This window comes from Ambystoma mexicanum, chromosome 8, assembly GCF_040938575.1.
Source record: "Ambystoma mexicanum isolate Mex_15411 chromosome 8, UKY_AmexF1_1, whole genome shotgun sequence".
Lineage (NCBI taxonomy): Eukaryota > Metazoa > Chordata > Amphibia > Caudata > Ambystomatidae > Ambystoma > Ambystoma mexicanum.
In genome coordinates, this window is record NC_090929.1 from 592,386,986 (window position 1) to 592,403,851 (window position 16,866).

At 43.9% G+C, this 16,866-nt stretch overlaps 1 protein-coding gene across 1 annotated transcript in view; it reads left to right on the forward strand.

Moving 5' to 3' along the window:
- The window catches only part of LOC138473635 (claudin-16-like), a 195,295-nt gene extending 180,303 nt beyond the window's left edge, over positions 1–14,992 (forward strand). The window contains exons 4-5 of the mRNA XM_069612169.1: positions 11,753–11,817; positions 14,424–14,992. Coding sequence (XP_069468270.1) covers positions 11,753–11,817; positions 14,424–14,630 — 272 coding nt within the window. The 3' untranslated portion in view covers positions 14,631–14,992. The remainder of the gene's footprint in view (positions 1–11,752; positions 11,818–14,423) is intronic.
- The last annotated feature ends 1,874 nt before the right edge of the window (positions 14,993–16,866 follow it).

Below are 16,866 nucleotides of genomic sequence, written 5' to 3' on the forward strand. Positions count from 1 at the left end.
TGGAGGGTGCTACCTGTGGGCGGTGTCACAGGTGAGGAGGTTTTAGGGGTGGTGCCCAGTCTGGAGGGGGCTGCTTGTGGCGGGGGGTGAGGTCTGGAGGGGACTGCCTGTGGGGAGTGTCACAGATGAGGGGGGCTGGAGGCTGGTGTCCAGTCTGGAGGAGGCTGCCTGTGGGGGGTATCCAGTCTGGAGGGGGCTGCCGTGGGTGGTGTAACAGGTGAGGGGGGCTGTGGGGTGGTGTCCAGTCTGGAGAGGGCTGCCTGTGGGGGGTGTAACAGATGAGAGGGGCTGGGGGATTGTTAGGCGGAAACCTGTGCAGTTCCCTCTGGGACCACTGCAAAAGATTTAGGACTACAGGCGTTGGCGGTGAACCCACTTGGTAGCAGTCTGTACCACACAGATTCACTTAGTAGCTGTGGCTGAGCAGTCAGACTTCTCTCAAGAAAAGTTGAGCAGGATGTGGAGTATACAACATAGGGCAATTCTTCATAGTAAGACAAGTAAACACGCAATGAGGCTTAGTGTAAAGATAGTAAGGTATTTATTTATAACACAACATCTATGGAAAACACTAAAGCAAATCACGGCAAACAAATCAAACACTATTAATCTACGAGGTAGAAAACGATCAATCCCCCTAGGAAAATATCGACTACTCTAGGTTCTACCGGTACCACTTATTTTCAGACAGAGGTGAATACCTCAACCTAGATGACACTCGAATATTAATTAGGACGGGAGAGAAAAAGATAGGCAGGTTATGAAATCAACACAGTTCAATCCTATGCGGATAAAATGCAAGGCAGGAAGGCAAGAATCACAATAGATCGTAAAGTTCAGAGGCCAGGCCCACTTGGAGAGAGGCAAGGCGCGAGGTCCCAAAAAGTCTCATAGAGATGCATTCAAGTCTTTATAGCAAATTGTTATCGGCAGATTGAACCAGTTCAGAACAAAGAATGAGCAAAGCTTGGAGGCGGACCAGCGGAACGGAGAGGATTAAGACACCTCACTCGAACCGAACGAAGGGGAAGCCAGGCGGACACGGTACCTTGTTGTGGAGGGCAGCTCCGGCGGGGGCAGTTGTTCCTGGTGGTGGATGCACGTCGGGTCTTGGCCAAGAGTAGAGATGATCTCGTCATCGAAGGAAAGTGAAGTCCGGTGCACCACCAGGGAAGAGAACAGCCGCGGAGTTCTCCGTCACAAGGCACCACCTTTTGGTCACGGTACAGGGGTAGTGGCTATCCGGTTGCCGAGGTACTCTGCATGGGCAATTCGACCACTGCGTCCTGAGGCGAATAAAAAGCAAAGGGGACTGGTTGTTCCCACCAGTCAGGGGAAGAGACTCTCCGGCAGGGAGATCTCCTCTGTCGTCGGGAAGTGGTGAGTCGGCTCAGCAGGGCTCCACCGGAGGTGTCGTCGTTGCAGGTCGGCTCAGCGTTACCCTTGTCGGATTCTTAGGTCCTGTGGCGACTTCTGAAGATCCAGTCCCAAAAGCCCTGCTTTTATGCAGAAGACCCCCATTCATTCAGCCTAGCTGTCAATCAACACATGCTAAGTGGTGAGCGGGAAGGCTCACCACCTGGGCCAATCACTCCAGAGTGCGACCTGAGTTGGCAAGGCAACTCGGTCCAGGGTGCCTAAACCCCCTCCCACACCCCTGAGGTAACCCATACAGAATGGCACCACTTTGGAGGGTCTCTGTACAGAGGCCCGCCAAATGTGGAACAAAGGGCTCAACCTTTGGTTTAGGAGTCACAGAGACGAACACAGACGCCATTTTAAAACCGAGTTCTGGCAGAAAATACCACTCGATAAACTTATTTAAGATAAGTAGATCGGTGGTACGTCAGAGATAAATGAGAAAAAGTATCAATCTCCAACAATGGGACGAATCTCATAGGGTTATGTTCGGGATCGAACATAACAAGTAGTTTCCACTGCCACCAGCCAAAACTCGACGAGGGGGGACGGGACAGTGCCCCCTCGAGTAACAGATCCAGGAGTAATCGAATTACCCCTACTAGTACGTCCACAATAAGATGGTTGGTACTAGTTCTGTTAGTAATTTTAGGCCTAGTAAAGCCAATGGTGACTTTACATGCCCGGGGAGACAGTAGTCAGTCCCCGGGTATGGAGTCTATGGTGGGGGACCCGCTAGGGCGCCCCCGTGTTACGACACGTAGGGTGCGGTGTAACACACATAGATAAACATATGAGACCCTATGGAGTAAATGACCCCATAGCCCATCGAACACATTGCCATTTCAAAGGAATTACACACATACATGTCCAAGAGTGGGAGAAAAGTGTCTCACTATTGGCAGGATGGAAAAAAAACAAACTCCAGAAATCCAGCAAAGCTGCTGGGGGACTCACTAGGTTAGGAAATTCAGCCTAAACAGAGAATTCTCCCTAACAGGGATGGTGTCCAGTCTGAAGGGCGATGCCTGTGGGGGGTGTCCAGTCTGGATGGGGCTGCCTGTTGGCGATGTCCAGTGGGGGATGTCCAGTCTGGAGGGGGCTGCCTGTGGGAGGTGTCACAGGTGAGGCGGGTTGGGGAGTGGTGGCCAGCCTGGAGAGGGCTACCTGTGGGTGGTGTCACTGGTTAGGGAGCCTGGGGGGTGGTGTCCAGTGTGGAGGAGGATGCCTGTGGGGGGTGCGGTTTGGTGGGGGCTGCGTGTGTAGGGTGTCACAGATGAGGGGGAATGGGTGGCGGTGTACAGCCTGGAGGGGGCTGCCTGGAGGGATGTCACAGATGAAGAGGGATGGGTGGTGGTGTCCAGCCTGGAGGGTGCTAGCTGTGGGCGGTGTCACAGGTGAGGAGGTCTTAGGGGTGGTGTCCAGTCTGGTGGGGGCTGCTTGTGTGGGGGGTGAGGTTTTTGGGGCTGCCTGTGGGGTTGTGAAGTCTGAAGGGGGCTGTCTCTGGGGGGTGTCCAGTCTGGAGGTGGCCGCCTGTGGGGGGTGTCCAGTCTGGACAGGGCTGCCAGTGGATCGTGTTACAGGTGAGGGGGTTTGGGGGTTGGTGTCCAGTCTGGAGGGGGCTGGCTGTGGGGGTGTCACGGGTGAGGGTGGCTGGTGGGTGGTGTCCAGTCTGGATAGGTCTTCCTGTAGGGTTTGTTACATCTGGAGGGGGCTGCCTGTGGGGGGTGGGGGGATGAAGTCTGAAGGGGGCTGCCTGTGGGAGGTGTCCAGTCTGAACGGGTCTTCCTGTGGGGGCTCTCCAGTCTGAAGGGGGCTGCCTGTGGGTAGTATCACAGGTAAAGGGGGACTGGGGGGTAATGTCCAGTCTGGAGGGGGCTGCCTGTGAGGGGTGTGCAGTCTGGAGGGGACTGCCTGTGGTTGGTGTCACAGGTGAGGGGGCTGAAGGGTAGTGTGTGGACTACAGTGGTTGATGTTCAGTAGGGGGTTATGTGGACAGGATGAGTGTCGAGGGTGTAGTGGGGACTCAGGTTTTTGTAAGGGGTGTCACCTACACTTGCAAGGTGGGCCTGCCTTTTCACTGGGGTGCAGCCTGGGCTTGCAAGGTGAGTGCACAATTTCACTGGGTTGAGGCCTGGGCTTGCGAGGGAGGGCATGCCTTTTCTCTGGGGTGCGGGCTGCGATTGCCAGTTAAGGTGCGTGATTTTACTGGGGTGCAGCCTGGGCATGCGAGGGAAGGCACGCATTTTCTCTGCGGTGCGGGCTGGGATTGCCAGGTGAGGCACGTGATTTTGCTGGGTTGTGGCCTGGACTTGCGAGGGAGGGCACCTGTTTTCTCTGGGGTGCAGCCTGGGATTACCAGGTGAGGTGCAGGATTTTGCTGGGGTGGGTCCTGGTCTTGCAAGGAAGGGCACGCATTTTCTCTGGGTTGCAATCTGGGATTGTAAAGTGAGGCACGCTATTTCAATGGGGTGCGGCCTGGGCTTACGAGGGCGTACACACATTTTCTCTGGGGTGCGGACTGCGATTGCAAGGTGAGGCACGTGATTATGCTGGGGTACAGACTGGGATTACGAGGTGAGGCACGCGATTTTGCTGGGACACTGGATGCTGGGCCAAGGGTGGAGCGGAGGCTTGAGATGTGTTAGTCCTTTAGCTTGCTTTTTGGTGTGTGTGGGAGTGTGTTGTGGGCGTTCCTCGTGCTACTTGTTGTTGCTTGCATGACGACTAGTATTGAGTCTTGAAATCCATGAATACGTGTGGCACGTAATACTTTCTCTGTGCCATGGCTCGCTCGGGTTCCTGCTCACTGTGCTGCCCTTGCACCATTTTTGCACCAGATTTCATGAATTGGGACCTTTGTAAATATGTTTAGTTAGTGAGATACCATCTCTGAAGCGTAGAATGTTTTAATCAGGCGACATCTAATTCAGGGGACTTTTCCCACCCACCTCAAACCAGCCATGCTCAACTTTCCTTAATTTAATACAATTTGTTTTATGAATATGGGACCCTAATTTAATAGCATTGATTCCTTACAGATTCCCTCCCCTTTCAGGACAAGAAACACTCATGGTTGCACAGAACGTCTATTTATTAGCAAAATAATTGAATCAGTTTAAAGATAAACAAATTGTTCCTTATTAAAGGCCAATGTTAAGAAATAATCAACATGCTATTTACCTCAGTTTCTAATGCTACAGCTATAGAAATAGAAACTTTTGCAACACACATCTCACCATAGGTATCTATAAATGTAATTCACCCTGAGCGCGCATGCACCATGCATTGAATGCATGAGAGTCCAGGAGGAATCTTTTACTTGTGAAAAACAACAAATCAGTTTATATTATACCTGACTTTTCAATTATCTCTACCTCCCCTTTATTCAAAATACCTGTCCCCTTTACTCAACAGACATGTCACAATTTCAAGCACATTTTAAACTCAATTTCAATAAACTACTGGAACTTCAGGTATGTAAATGGCATGTAGAATGGAAAATATATGTTCCACAAGTATGCAAGCTATATTCCCTTCAGTGATGTTTCTATTTAATGACCATGTAAACATGTACCTCTCTCTCTTTCAATGGACACCTTAAACAGTGAAAATGGGTAGCGCAGAAACACCCCTTCCCTTTTATATGAAACAATTTAGCATTAACAACACTATTCTACTTGTGGAATTACCTCAATTAGATTATTTCTCAACGTATGCACACAGTGAGATGTCAATTTAACTCCCAGATAATTCGTCCATGCTAGACATCATTACACAGAGAAAGATTGAGTGGACACACAATCAATCTATGTATCCCCCACCCCTCAGTACTGACAAATAACAGGGGCCAGGATTTAATCTAATTCCCTTCATAGTATCACTCCCTTTAGGAATATTTCCCCTTTAGATCATAGTCATATATGAATGCCATTTGGCTTTATCACAGACAGGTGGGCAACCTCTTAAGGACTGGTTCGATTATCCCCCTTTCAGAACAGGTGGGCAACAGTCAGAAAGATGGGATCAGCTTTCCTCCACTGCATGTCTGCTGTCTCTCCCTCTGAAGAAGGCCTGGGACTTTAACTCCTTCATAGGCCTCACTTTCTCAGTGCTGGTGATATTCCATAAATGGGTCCAAACCTAGAGCAATCTATTCCTTCTCCTTCCTGTTGTTATCAATTCTTCATCTTCCTCTCCATCAGTCAGTGAGTGAGCGAGTGATTGAGTCTGGCCTTTCCTTTTCTATCTCCCCAGTAAGTGTGTGTTAAATCTTATATTGAACAGTAACACCACCTTTGTGTGGTGTCTATACTTTCCCCAATCTAATTGGTCATTGTATGTGATTGGAGAGTGTTACAATGTGACATCACAATAGACATACCCCTCTGAAGTCAATGGGCATCTTAATGAATGGGGCAGTCTGATGGGAGTAACCTCTACACCCAGATTCCCTCCATTTAATGTGATGTCATGTCAGGGATTTCTAGCATTAAACATTGTAACATTCTGAAATGGTAAATTCCACAAATATGGCCAGTTTTCTAATCGGCTATCCAGATTTCACTCTCTGACACAATTCAAGCAACACAATTTTCACCAAGATATCCCAAACGATTACTGAGTGACAGATTTTTCTGTTTAACCCACTCGTACCTTTATATACAAATGATTTCTCTAAAGTCAATGTAAAATGCTCACCACTACTGATGTTGCACATTATGACAAACTTGCATACACCATTTGTGTAACAAAAAAATGCATCTAATTTGCATCATTAATAATCCAAATTAGAAACATTGTTTTTATGCCAGTAGGCAGAGCCCCTCAAGCTGAACTCTGTATAAACCGAATGATTTTTCTGTGCCATTCCGTTTCTGAATTTTGGGCAAAATAGTACGTCCCTATGTAACTTATAAAAGACATTTGTTTTCTATAAATAGATAGTGCAATTAATAACAGACCATCTGGTGTCTTTAGTTCTTTAGCTGTCAGTTCAGGGATAAGGGTATTTATGACAAGCCTGGCAGTGGTACAGTTTTTGAAGTTTGAAGTCCTCAGGGTTTATGACTTTTGTGCCTTCCCGTCTCGTGCCAGTTTGGGGTACTGGTAGATTTTCTTATAAACACTTTGTTTTTCCAGATATCAATGGCTGGGAGATCAAAATCTCAGATTAGGCAAAACAGATCCGCTGGTCAAACTAAACTCCCATTATTTGTTCATTATCTTAAGCCTACCATAAACGTAGATGCAGGCCATTAAAATGTCTTTAGTTCTTTAGCTGTCAGTTCAGGGATAAAGGTATGTCTGACCAGCCTGGCAGTGGTACAGTTTTTGAAGTTTGAAGTCCTCAGGGTTTATGACTTTGGTGCCTTCCTGTCTCGTGCCAGTTTGGGGTACTGGTAGATTTTCATATAAACACTTTGTTTTTCCAGATATCAAGGGCTGGGAGATCAAAATCTCAGATTAGGCAAAACAGATCTGCTGGTCAAACTAAACTCCCATTATTTGTTCATTATCTTAAGCCCACCATACACGTAGATGCAGGCCATTAAAATGTTGCCTTAGAATTGATAGCAATGTTGTCCTCCCTGTAACTGAGTCGCAGGGGCCAATCGTTATCTTTATGGCTGAGCCTCCCTCGGTCCTTCACAGTGAGCAAGCATGGGATCTGTTTTCACATCTAATTGCTGGGAGGGGAATTGGAATGTCAGAGTTCAGTCCTATTGCTGACGCTTCATTGAGATTGGTTTCTCCCAATTGCCACTTTTTAAAATCCCACTTTTCTTTGCCCCTAGATTTTAAATTTTCACCAAAAACTCATCAATGTATCCATTGCATTGGCATATAAAAATTCCCATCAAAGGTCCACAATTTCAACCTCTGTAGGTGCCATAACCATGACCCCTGATTTTGGTAAAGGAAATAAACACAGCAGCATAAAATACACATTCAATTTTCTTTCTGTGACTTGAAACTGCTGTTTGTTTTTTCGTCATTTTCAGCAGCCTCCCATTTTAATAAAAGTTGCAAGATATTTTCTTGAAGTTGAAATTTTTATCTCAGTCCTTGTCACTTGATGTGAGTGAAGGACTTGAAAATATTGCTTTTCAAATGCTGTGCGCAGAACGCAGACTACATGTTTGTTTTTAAAATAGCACGCTGATCTGTATCTCTTCTTTGAATTACATTCCCTACAGAAGAGATAGCAGAGGTTCATTTCTCCTTCTCCTCAACCACTGTACCGCTTTACAGATCGGTATAAAAGGTACACCGTACAGCACTTTTCAACATATACCAGCTAAAAACAATTTTTATATAGATGGTTATCAGACATTATACATGTGACAAGTGCTATTCTGGATTATCTTTTATGGAGTAGCAAGTCTTATGATAGATTTTAAATCACTCATGCATGTTTTAATACCATCCCACTCAGAGCAATAACTGCAAACGGGTTGGGTCACTCTGTTGGAAAAAAGTGTCCAATATGTCCTGAGCCATGTAAAGAATTGATGCATTTTTGCCAAGCTTATCATAATGTTAGGAAACAAATGATTGTACTGGCTCTAAGAGAGGCAGGCTTTATACAATGTCAGGCGGCCCTATGTTTTTTACTGAAGCTGACACACCAGTAATTGCCTGGACACTATTATCATACTTGCAACCATTATTGTATAACTTGTTTTGATCCAGTTGTGATTGTTTCCTTTTTTGTTTTTTATTGACTGGGCGTGGATTTTTCACACTGTACTATTAACTGTTTGTTTTTATGATTGTCTGTTAATGTTTCATGGAATTATATTCCTCCAATACACATGATGATGATGGTTCTAAGACTTCAAAGTGGAAATGTGTTATGGTACCACAAAAAAACACTTATCTGAAATGGTTTACAAAGATTGGTTACCATAATTCAGACAAGATACATTATTTGTAAGATGGAGTAATGGCAACCAAAGATAGTGTGCCAGAACAAAATTCTACTAAGCCAGTAGAATTAAGTAATTCAAGGGAAGGGGAACATGCCTTTCATAGTTTGCGTGTGATTTTAAATAAAATCACACAGTTGTGCATTATATGTTAACAGCTTCATTGTTGTATATTCTCCTGTAATGTATGCAATTGAACATTAATGGTTAAGAAAGATGTATAAGAGGATAGGGGTCTAACACAGAATACATGAATATATCAAATTCTCAGCAGCCGAGCACAACATAAAACAGAAGAGGCAGTTTCCTACAATGTTACTAGAGGTTATTGCCCTTCAATGCAAGCAAACAGTGTGTTTCCTCCACTGTGTTGGACTGCTGAAACATCCGACCTTGATTTAGAATGTGGATCATTTGTCCTTATTGTCCTTCTCCTCCAAGGGTGATGTTCCTGTCCCCCTCCTCTAAATTCTGCCCCTTCTCCTGTGCTGACCACCAGTTCTAGTTGCCAGGGCTCAGTAAACAGTGAGATGGGCTCATGTGGTGATTGTATCGATGAAATATCTCATTCGATGTTTGCATTTCCACAATAATCTGAATGCAACCAAATATTGAACGCCTAACCTTGATATATTTCCCTGCAGTCAAAGAAGCACCAGAAAATCAGAACATTACATGAGTTTGCATACACAATACTTTTGCAGGGTAAACAATATGGTTTGTAGCATCCCTCTCCCTCTCCCTAATGTGTTTGGGTATGGTGATACAAGTGCTCAGTGATACATTCATTTATGTTAGAGATCTGATTGGGCATTTCATTCATTAATGGCTATTCCCCATGTAACACTGCAAACTGGGAATATATGCAGATTGCTGGAAAAGCTTTGCACATTTCAGAATACCTATTGCTCTTATGCCATGGAAATTGGATGAGTATTTCCAGGAATATTTCCATACCCATAGCCCTTTTCAGAGGAAACAAATAATATTGTAATGTTGCTATACCATTCTTGGTAATTCTAGCACTACTAAAGTAGGATAAGCAAAGCATGGCATGTGCCTCCTAAAAGTCATTAAGGGGCAAAATGGTCTAGATAAGTATAGCAAGCATAGCCAGTATATATAATTTAGCTTAATTAACAGAAAAAACAAACGGCAGGTTGCTGTGGCTTGAACCATAAAGAACCAAAATAAAGTAATTTTCTGTGTGTGCTGCTAATGCTCTTCTAAGGAAGATGGGCAAGTAACTCTGGCTGGCTCCCTCTTTCCCCATAGATGCCCAACTCCTCCATGCCCCTCAACATCCACCTTTTCCTACTGCCACCTTTTATTAAAAAGTAAAGTAAACTTTACCACTTCCTCTACTCACTGCCGCCATAACCTGCTGGATACCAGGAACATGGAAAATTGACTCTTCTCTAATTTTCTGGTAGCCACCTCATATTTTTTTATTTCAAACAATCTTTGCTCAGCCCAAACTAAGATTTCTTTCCATAATAAAATGTATCCATTAGCTCCCTTGATGTTATGCCAGTGCACCATTGGCAACCATCTCCCTTTCACCTCTCCTTTCTTCTATACAAATCTCTTCTCTTTCATTTCTTCCTCTTGTATCACCTTCCTTCCACTCATCCCATCTCCCTATTCTCCTTTGTTTCATCTTCTGTTTATCCCTTTATCCATTTGTGACAGAATGCCAACTGTGCTGGTGTAATAACCATCTGTTTTTTATTGTTAATACCGAAGGATACTGGAAATACTATCTCAGAAAGTGAGATCAGCTAATCAGAACTCACTTTCATAATTCTGTGTTCTGAAAAGTATAGTGCAAACATGTATATTTGCTGGAAATCCCAGCAAATGTGCATGCCAATCTCTAACTGCCAGAACAGCAGGGGGCTTCCATGGCTGATTAGCCCGATTTAACAAGCCAGAATAAAGCGAGGGCCTTCAAAACGGCTTTGGCATTACCCACCTATTTAAGCCAAACAATGCCAGCCATCAGCGAAATGAGCATCCTGACATCTTCAAATCATAACCAAAAACGTTTCTTGTGAAGAAAGGGTGCACAGTCATATGCCCTTTCATTAAAGAGAAACAATGGTGCAAAAAAAAAAAATGGGAACTACAGAAAGATCAGTGCTCACTAGTGGACACCTTCTTGCTTTCCATGGCAGCATCAGAATACAGGTGTTGGAATGGTGAATTTGGAGAGGAGCGGCATGAACGGGAAAGTTGTGGTATGGGTGGTGAACGGGAGTGATCCGGATGTGTTGGAGGAAGCAGGGAAGAAGGCGGTCTGAATGGGACACAGTGACAGAGTCCACCATGTGAGGGAGCCCAATCCAGCTTCCTCCTCACGCAGGAATTAGCTGCAGGATTCAGCCCTGTATTGGAGGGAGCTGATTGGCTGGCTCCCGTGAACCGGGTGCTAATACGGTAATACAATTCAATGAGCTGTATTGGGCTGTAAGAGCTGGTAATGGCCCACTGATATGAAGTAATGGCCCAAGTAGAGGGAGAGCCATTAACAGCCAGTGCTGCAAGACCTGGTTGCCATTGCCACCATTAGCACCCACTCAATGGAAGATGTAACTTTCTGTCAAGAAATGACACAGGAGCGAATGTCCTTTTATGAAAGGAGATATAGCACAAACAAAATGGCCACATAGTAAACCAGGAAGGGCCCTCAAGAAAGAGGCTCTTTTGTCGGTCCATGTTCTGCTATTTAGAGAGGAGGATAGTTTTCTGACTTTCTCCTAGACTGGTCGGCGTCTCTCTTTATACCTGTTTCAGATTGTCTGTTTGTTTGTTGCACCCTTAAGCCTCTGGGCACCGAGGTGTGCATTATAAATATATTAAAAGTCAAAAGAGGAGGTTGGGTTGGTGGAATAAGTGGTATTTCCTTTTTTAGATGCAGAAAGTCAAATCAGGAAGGAGCAACAAGAGTTCGGAGCAGTGGAAATGAAGTGGTCCATGATGCATTAGCACTCTTGTAGTCATTCTGCAGTGGAATGTGTGCTTGTACCAGTAAACAATGCCCTCACCCCCCAACCTGATTTGCTGGCATGAAATTTTGAATCTACGTGATTTTACCGAACCAAAAATCCGACTCCCAAAAGTCTGTTTTTGTTTTTTAGTTTTTTCAATTTTCTGCAAATATATATGTGGGGGGACCCCCCATAGCCCCATACCTTACCCATATACATTTTTTATTCACTTTACCCCCCCACATATATATATATGCGGAAAATTGGGGTTCGAACTTTTGGGGGTCGAACATTTGGGAGTAGGTAATTTTGTACAATACCGAAATATTACATAATATTCCTTTTCAAATTGAATATATCAATATAATGAAGACTTGCATATTGTGAATTGACTTATTCATTTTCTTGTAGGTATTTCGTCCTGTGCTGGTGTCGTAAGGTACTGCGTGTATGTCTACCATGTCCACCAGCATGAGGTATGCTGCCTGCTTTCGTTAGTGCTGCTTTATATTGGTCAATTTTGTTCAAATGGTTACGGTTGTAATTTCTCGAAAAAAAAAAACGTAAGCTTGTGTCACACGTATATACATTCTCTTACTGACTGCGTACCACATTTCCTGGCAGATCTGTTTTGGTGGAACATTGAATGAATTTTCCGAGCACCCACACTTCTTTCTCGGTCCGAGTGGCTATGTTTCGTTTCTATCTATTCTGTCGCTGTCACTCTCTGAATGGCTAGGGCATGTCTGAGGAAGGCAGAGCCGTAGCCAGGATTGTCTAACAAGTGGGGCCTGAAGCTAATGTAGTTGGGCCCACCGTAGGGACATTAACATCTGTAAAGGTCCACACAGCGATGCTGAGCGGCCATTTACAGATTTTGGGCTGGCCTTGCCGCTCAGGCCCTGCCCTGTCTACGCCTCTGGAGGAAAGAAAGCTTATGGGCAGGACATGAGGTCCTATGATTTATCGTAGGGGGATACGCGAGCAAGCTCATGAGCACTGTAACGTGAGAAATTCTGGGTGTATGCTTTTATACATGACAGTGGGTAACCAGTGGGTAGTTCAGCAACGCAAGGAGTTGTCATTTTGGAGCACGTGGAAAATAGCCCTATCGCCCTGTCATGTGAATTTGGCTTGTGTTAGAGATCAGTACGTGAGAGGCCTAGTCATGGTAAACTCGTGAATTTCAGAAGGTTATTACCGATACCAGGTTTAGTATTTGGCTAAAGCGGAATATGAGGCTGAATGCGCATTTTGTTTGCTCCAATTGCACATCAAATAAAAACACTTTTATAGGCACATTTGCCCTCATTAAAGTTTTCCTGTAGCTTGGTAGTAGCAGGATACCAGCAAACGTTATTACTGTTACCGGCGCCTTGTCTGCCAGAATAGCCAGAAGATTACAGGTGCCAGGAAGGAGGTATTGCCAGTATTACCGGCACCGGCAATACTGGTGTTGGTAATACTGGCTGTTTTTTGCTGATGTGGTCCCTGATTTACCTCCTGCTCTTGATGGGGGTAAATCAGGCCACCCACCAGCAAACATCCATAAACGTGCCAGTAAACGTAATTACCTGCACGTTAATTCCAGACCGGCACATTTATATTGAGACCCATTATCTTAATTTAAAGCATTAGTAACAGAAAAGAATAAATTAACCAAACAAAAACAGGCGCCAGATGTATATTGTATTGGTCTCTTCTCTCAACACGTGTTTCCCCATGGGATAATTTCCATGGTTCTTCAGGAGAGAATCTAGCTTGGAGAACCATTTTTTCAAAGTTACAATTTTGGCCTTTTAATGTATGACATTTTTTATAATTGGATTAAAAGAAAGCAAGAAGCCAACGAGGAAAGACTAGAAAGTGGTACATTAGGGTAAGTATTATGAAATCATAGACTACTTACTAATGGATCTAAGAATAGGAAGAAAAAATAAATGTGGGAAACACGTGTAGAGAGAAGAGACCAATCTGAGATACAATTGATTTGGGGAGATGTGACTACATTGAGATAAGAGACCAATCTGAGATACAATTGATTTGGGGAGATGTGACTACATTGAGAGAAGAGACCAATCTGATATACAATTGATATGGGGAGATGTGACTACATTGAGAATATTATCCATGAGGATATCTATTGAAAGTGAAAAGAATCAATGAAGAAAAGTAATTGACTTGCATATAAAGTCAAAAAGGAAATGATTAAAACGTGGAAGCAATCAATGAAGACATAATTGATTTGTGGAAGGCACAATTGAAAAAGTTTTGGAGTGTTGAAAGGAACATAACACCCAGGTTGCCCCAACCTAGGGGGAGGTTGCCTTCATAGTTGCCACTTTCCCATAGAACAATGATGCCATATCTTGGTTACTGGGCTCCTTGATAAGTGCCGGACCCCTCACATGTGAATTATCTGATCTTGTAAAGGTGGGAAAGGGTCTATTTATTCTTGGATTCCACAAGGAGAAGGTGACCTTGCCCTGGTCTCCCCAGCTCCATGTTTCCCTCTGTCAGAGCGCGGTCAGATGGCCTCATGTCACCACCCTTCTGCTGTTCTGTAAAGGTGAGGTCCCTTGATGTAGGAGGCACTATAATTGTATTGTTTGCTGTTGCCTCTTGCTCAGACTGGCAGCTCAGTAGAATGGTGTTATTTAGAAATAGTTATTGCATGTTGTGAGTAGTATTTTGTTGCCATTGTGTGTTTTTAATTGTAGTATTTTTTTATAGTCCCTGCGTCTTTGTTTCTTGGCCTTTTATTCCTGTTGTTTTTAATATACTCTGCAAAGAAATTGGCCTCTTCATGTTTGAGGGCAGTTGTGTTTTAGGGAACCTTTCGTCTGAAGTGGGCAAATGGTAGTCTTGTGACAAAATGTACAAGGGTACCCTCAATACAACTTGCATAAGAACAAGATAGCGCAACGGTAGACATGTATTGTGTTGAGCAGATTCATAGTTACGCACACTTTCATGTATTCTATTGCACATTACCAGAACGACGACTCTCTTGAGAATTCGCAACAATATTCTTCTTTAAAGTAAAACAACTATTGACTGTGACATGTCTTGTTTATTCCAGGTATCCCTAAAAATCCCAGGGTTCCCTAGCTTTGAGTATGGATATTCCCTGTGGATGGCAGTCGGAGGCAGCTTGGGGGCTGTGACAAGTGCAATGATTTCATGCTATGAGGTCAACCGTAAAAAGAAAACTAAGACAACTCTGAATAAAGAACCAAGTGAAAGCAAACAGGCTCCCGGAACTGAGACAGTCATAACATATGTGTAAAGATGATTGTTTGTGGGAAATTATTGTATGATCATAATTGTTCAACAGTATCTTTAAAAAGATGTTAACTGTGATATATTTTTTACTGGCTTCTTTTATACTCCTGAAAAAATGTGACTAGAACTTTTTTTCAATCAATAAAGAGCTGTAATGCAGTTGTAAATTAAAGTGTTGGTTATAGAAATTGCCACAGTCAGTGAAGTGAGAAGTTACAATGCTTGTTTCTTCATTATACATTTCTTACTGATGTAAGAAACGATTATTTTGAGGTTTTGTTTAGGATTTTTACTTTTGAGTTCTCTTCCTCCTTAATTCAATCTTTTGTTGTGCTGTCTTATATTAAATCTCAATCTATCCCATAACTATACGCTTCGCCTTTTTTTAATGATTTTGCAGCTTATTATTTATGGAATTGCAGAAATGTGTTGCGTATTCTATGTTAAAACTGCCATTGTGTTCACTGTAAGAAAACCCTGCTGTTGTTGTGAACACTGCAGTGTTGGAAACAGACTGTATTGGACTGGTGGCCACCATGCATCTCGGAAAAGGGACGGTGCACATCATCCAGGATAAAACGTCTTTCCAGAATTCATGGGCCATGAAAGGGAACAGGACGAGCCAGACGGATGGAGGAGATGGTCGGGAAAAGTGCGAGAGGGCACAGATTGGGGACGGGGAGCGAGTAGAATGGAAATTTGGCTGGGAACAACGCAGATAGTAGGCTGGAGTTGCAGGGGTTCCGGGGTGTCCCCTGTTTTGGCAAGTGGTGTGGTAGAGGGACGGCCAAAGGAAAGGGTGGAGGTTGCACGGCTGTTCATGGAAATGCAGGGGAATTAGCCGGGAGGTGGGTGAGTGCCATGGTGGGAACATCTATTAATTTCACAACTCATGTTGCACGATAGACCCGGCACATTGGGAGTTGCAAAATGGAGTCTTTCGTAAAAATTCTGTATAGGAGCATTAGACTATGGTCAGAAGGAACAATACATGTTCGTATTTCAAGAATAAGGTTTGTTCTCTATCAGCACTAAACTATTTAGAATGATTCTATTAGATATGGATGTTAAGACAAATTAAATAGGCATATCAAACTCTGGAGACAGGTTCAATTAACCGGATATTCACTTTCTCTAAGAGGCTACCGGATACGGTCATTATCCAGGTGAAATAGCATTTCCTTGGGCATTTTCGGTAGCTGCTAATTCCGATGCCTGGGGGAGGTCAGCATTTGTATTCATTTTTATTTGCTTGATAGTTTAGAACTATTTCTACCAGAAATGTTATGCATAGGATACAGTACAAGCATCAGAGTTAGTCCCTAAGCAAGGCACCTGTGACCAATAATTGTATTGTTGAGAACAGACCATTTGGTGGAAAGGCAATGCAGTTGGCGGAAAGGGGGAGGGTACTTTTCCTAGGGAACAAAACAGAAATATGATAGACGCTATGATTTGATTTTTAAAATTATTTGTTTTTGATTTTTTACATTTGTAACGCGCTCTTGACGGAGTGAACCGTATGTAGACACAGATGGAAACCAACATTGTACATAGGTTGGACTAAAGTCCAGCGGGAGGTAGCTCATACAGAAATGGAGGAATACAGCTATCTGAATAGGAAGGTCTTCAGTGTTTCCGAAATTGTGGGAGTGACTGTAGGGTCCTAATTTCCAATGGTAGTGAATTCCATAATTTTGGCCCAAATACAGCTAATCTCCTATCTCCCCTTGAGTTATAAACAGAGCGGGGAATCACCAGAAGGCGTTGATCGTTAGAGCGTCGGGATCTTGATGGTTGATAAACTTGAATCAGAGTTCTTAGATATTCTAGGGCGGACCCATTAATGCAGTTAAGGATTAGACATGCTACTTTGAATCTGATCCCGTCTTCCACGGCCAGCCAGTGTAGTGCTCGCCGAGTTGATGAGACTTCTGCATGACGATCTACACCGAAGATAATTCTTACTACAGCATTTGAGCTTTCTGTAATCTTAACATTTGTTTGTGAGGAATGCCAAACAGTTGGCTATTGCAATATTCCAAATGCCCATTGGCTAGAGCGCCAACTACCATGGCATAATCCTCCCTAGGGATGAAAGGTAGTACCTGCCTAAGGAGCCTAAGGATGAAATGTACCGCCTTAACCTTTGCTCTGACTTGGGCCTCGCTGCCCAGGTTGTCCTGCCAAATGCAACCAAGGTTTTTAACATTAGAGACACATTTCAGGTTTGACCCCAG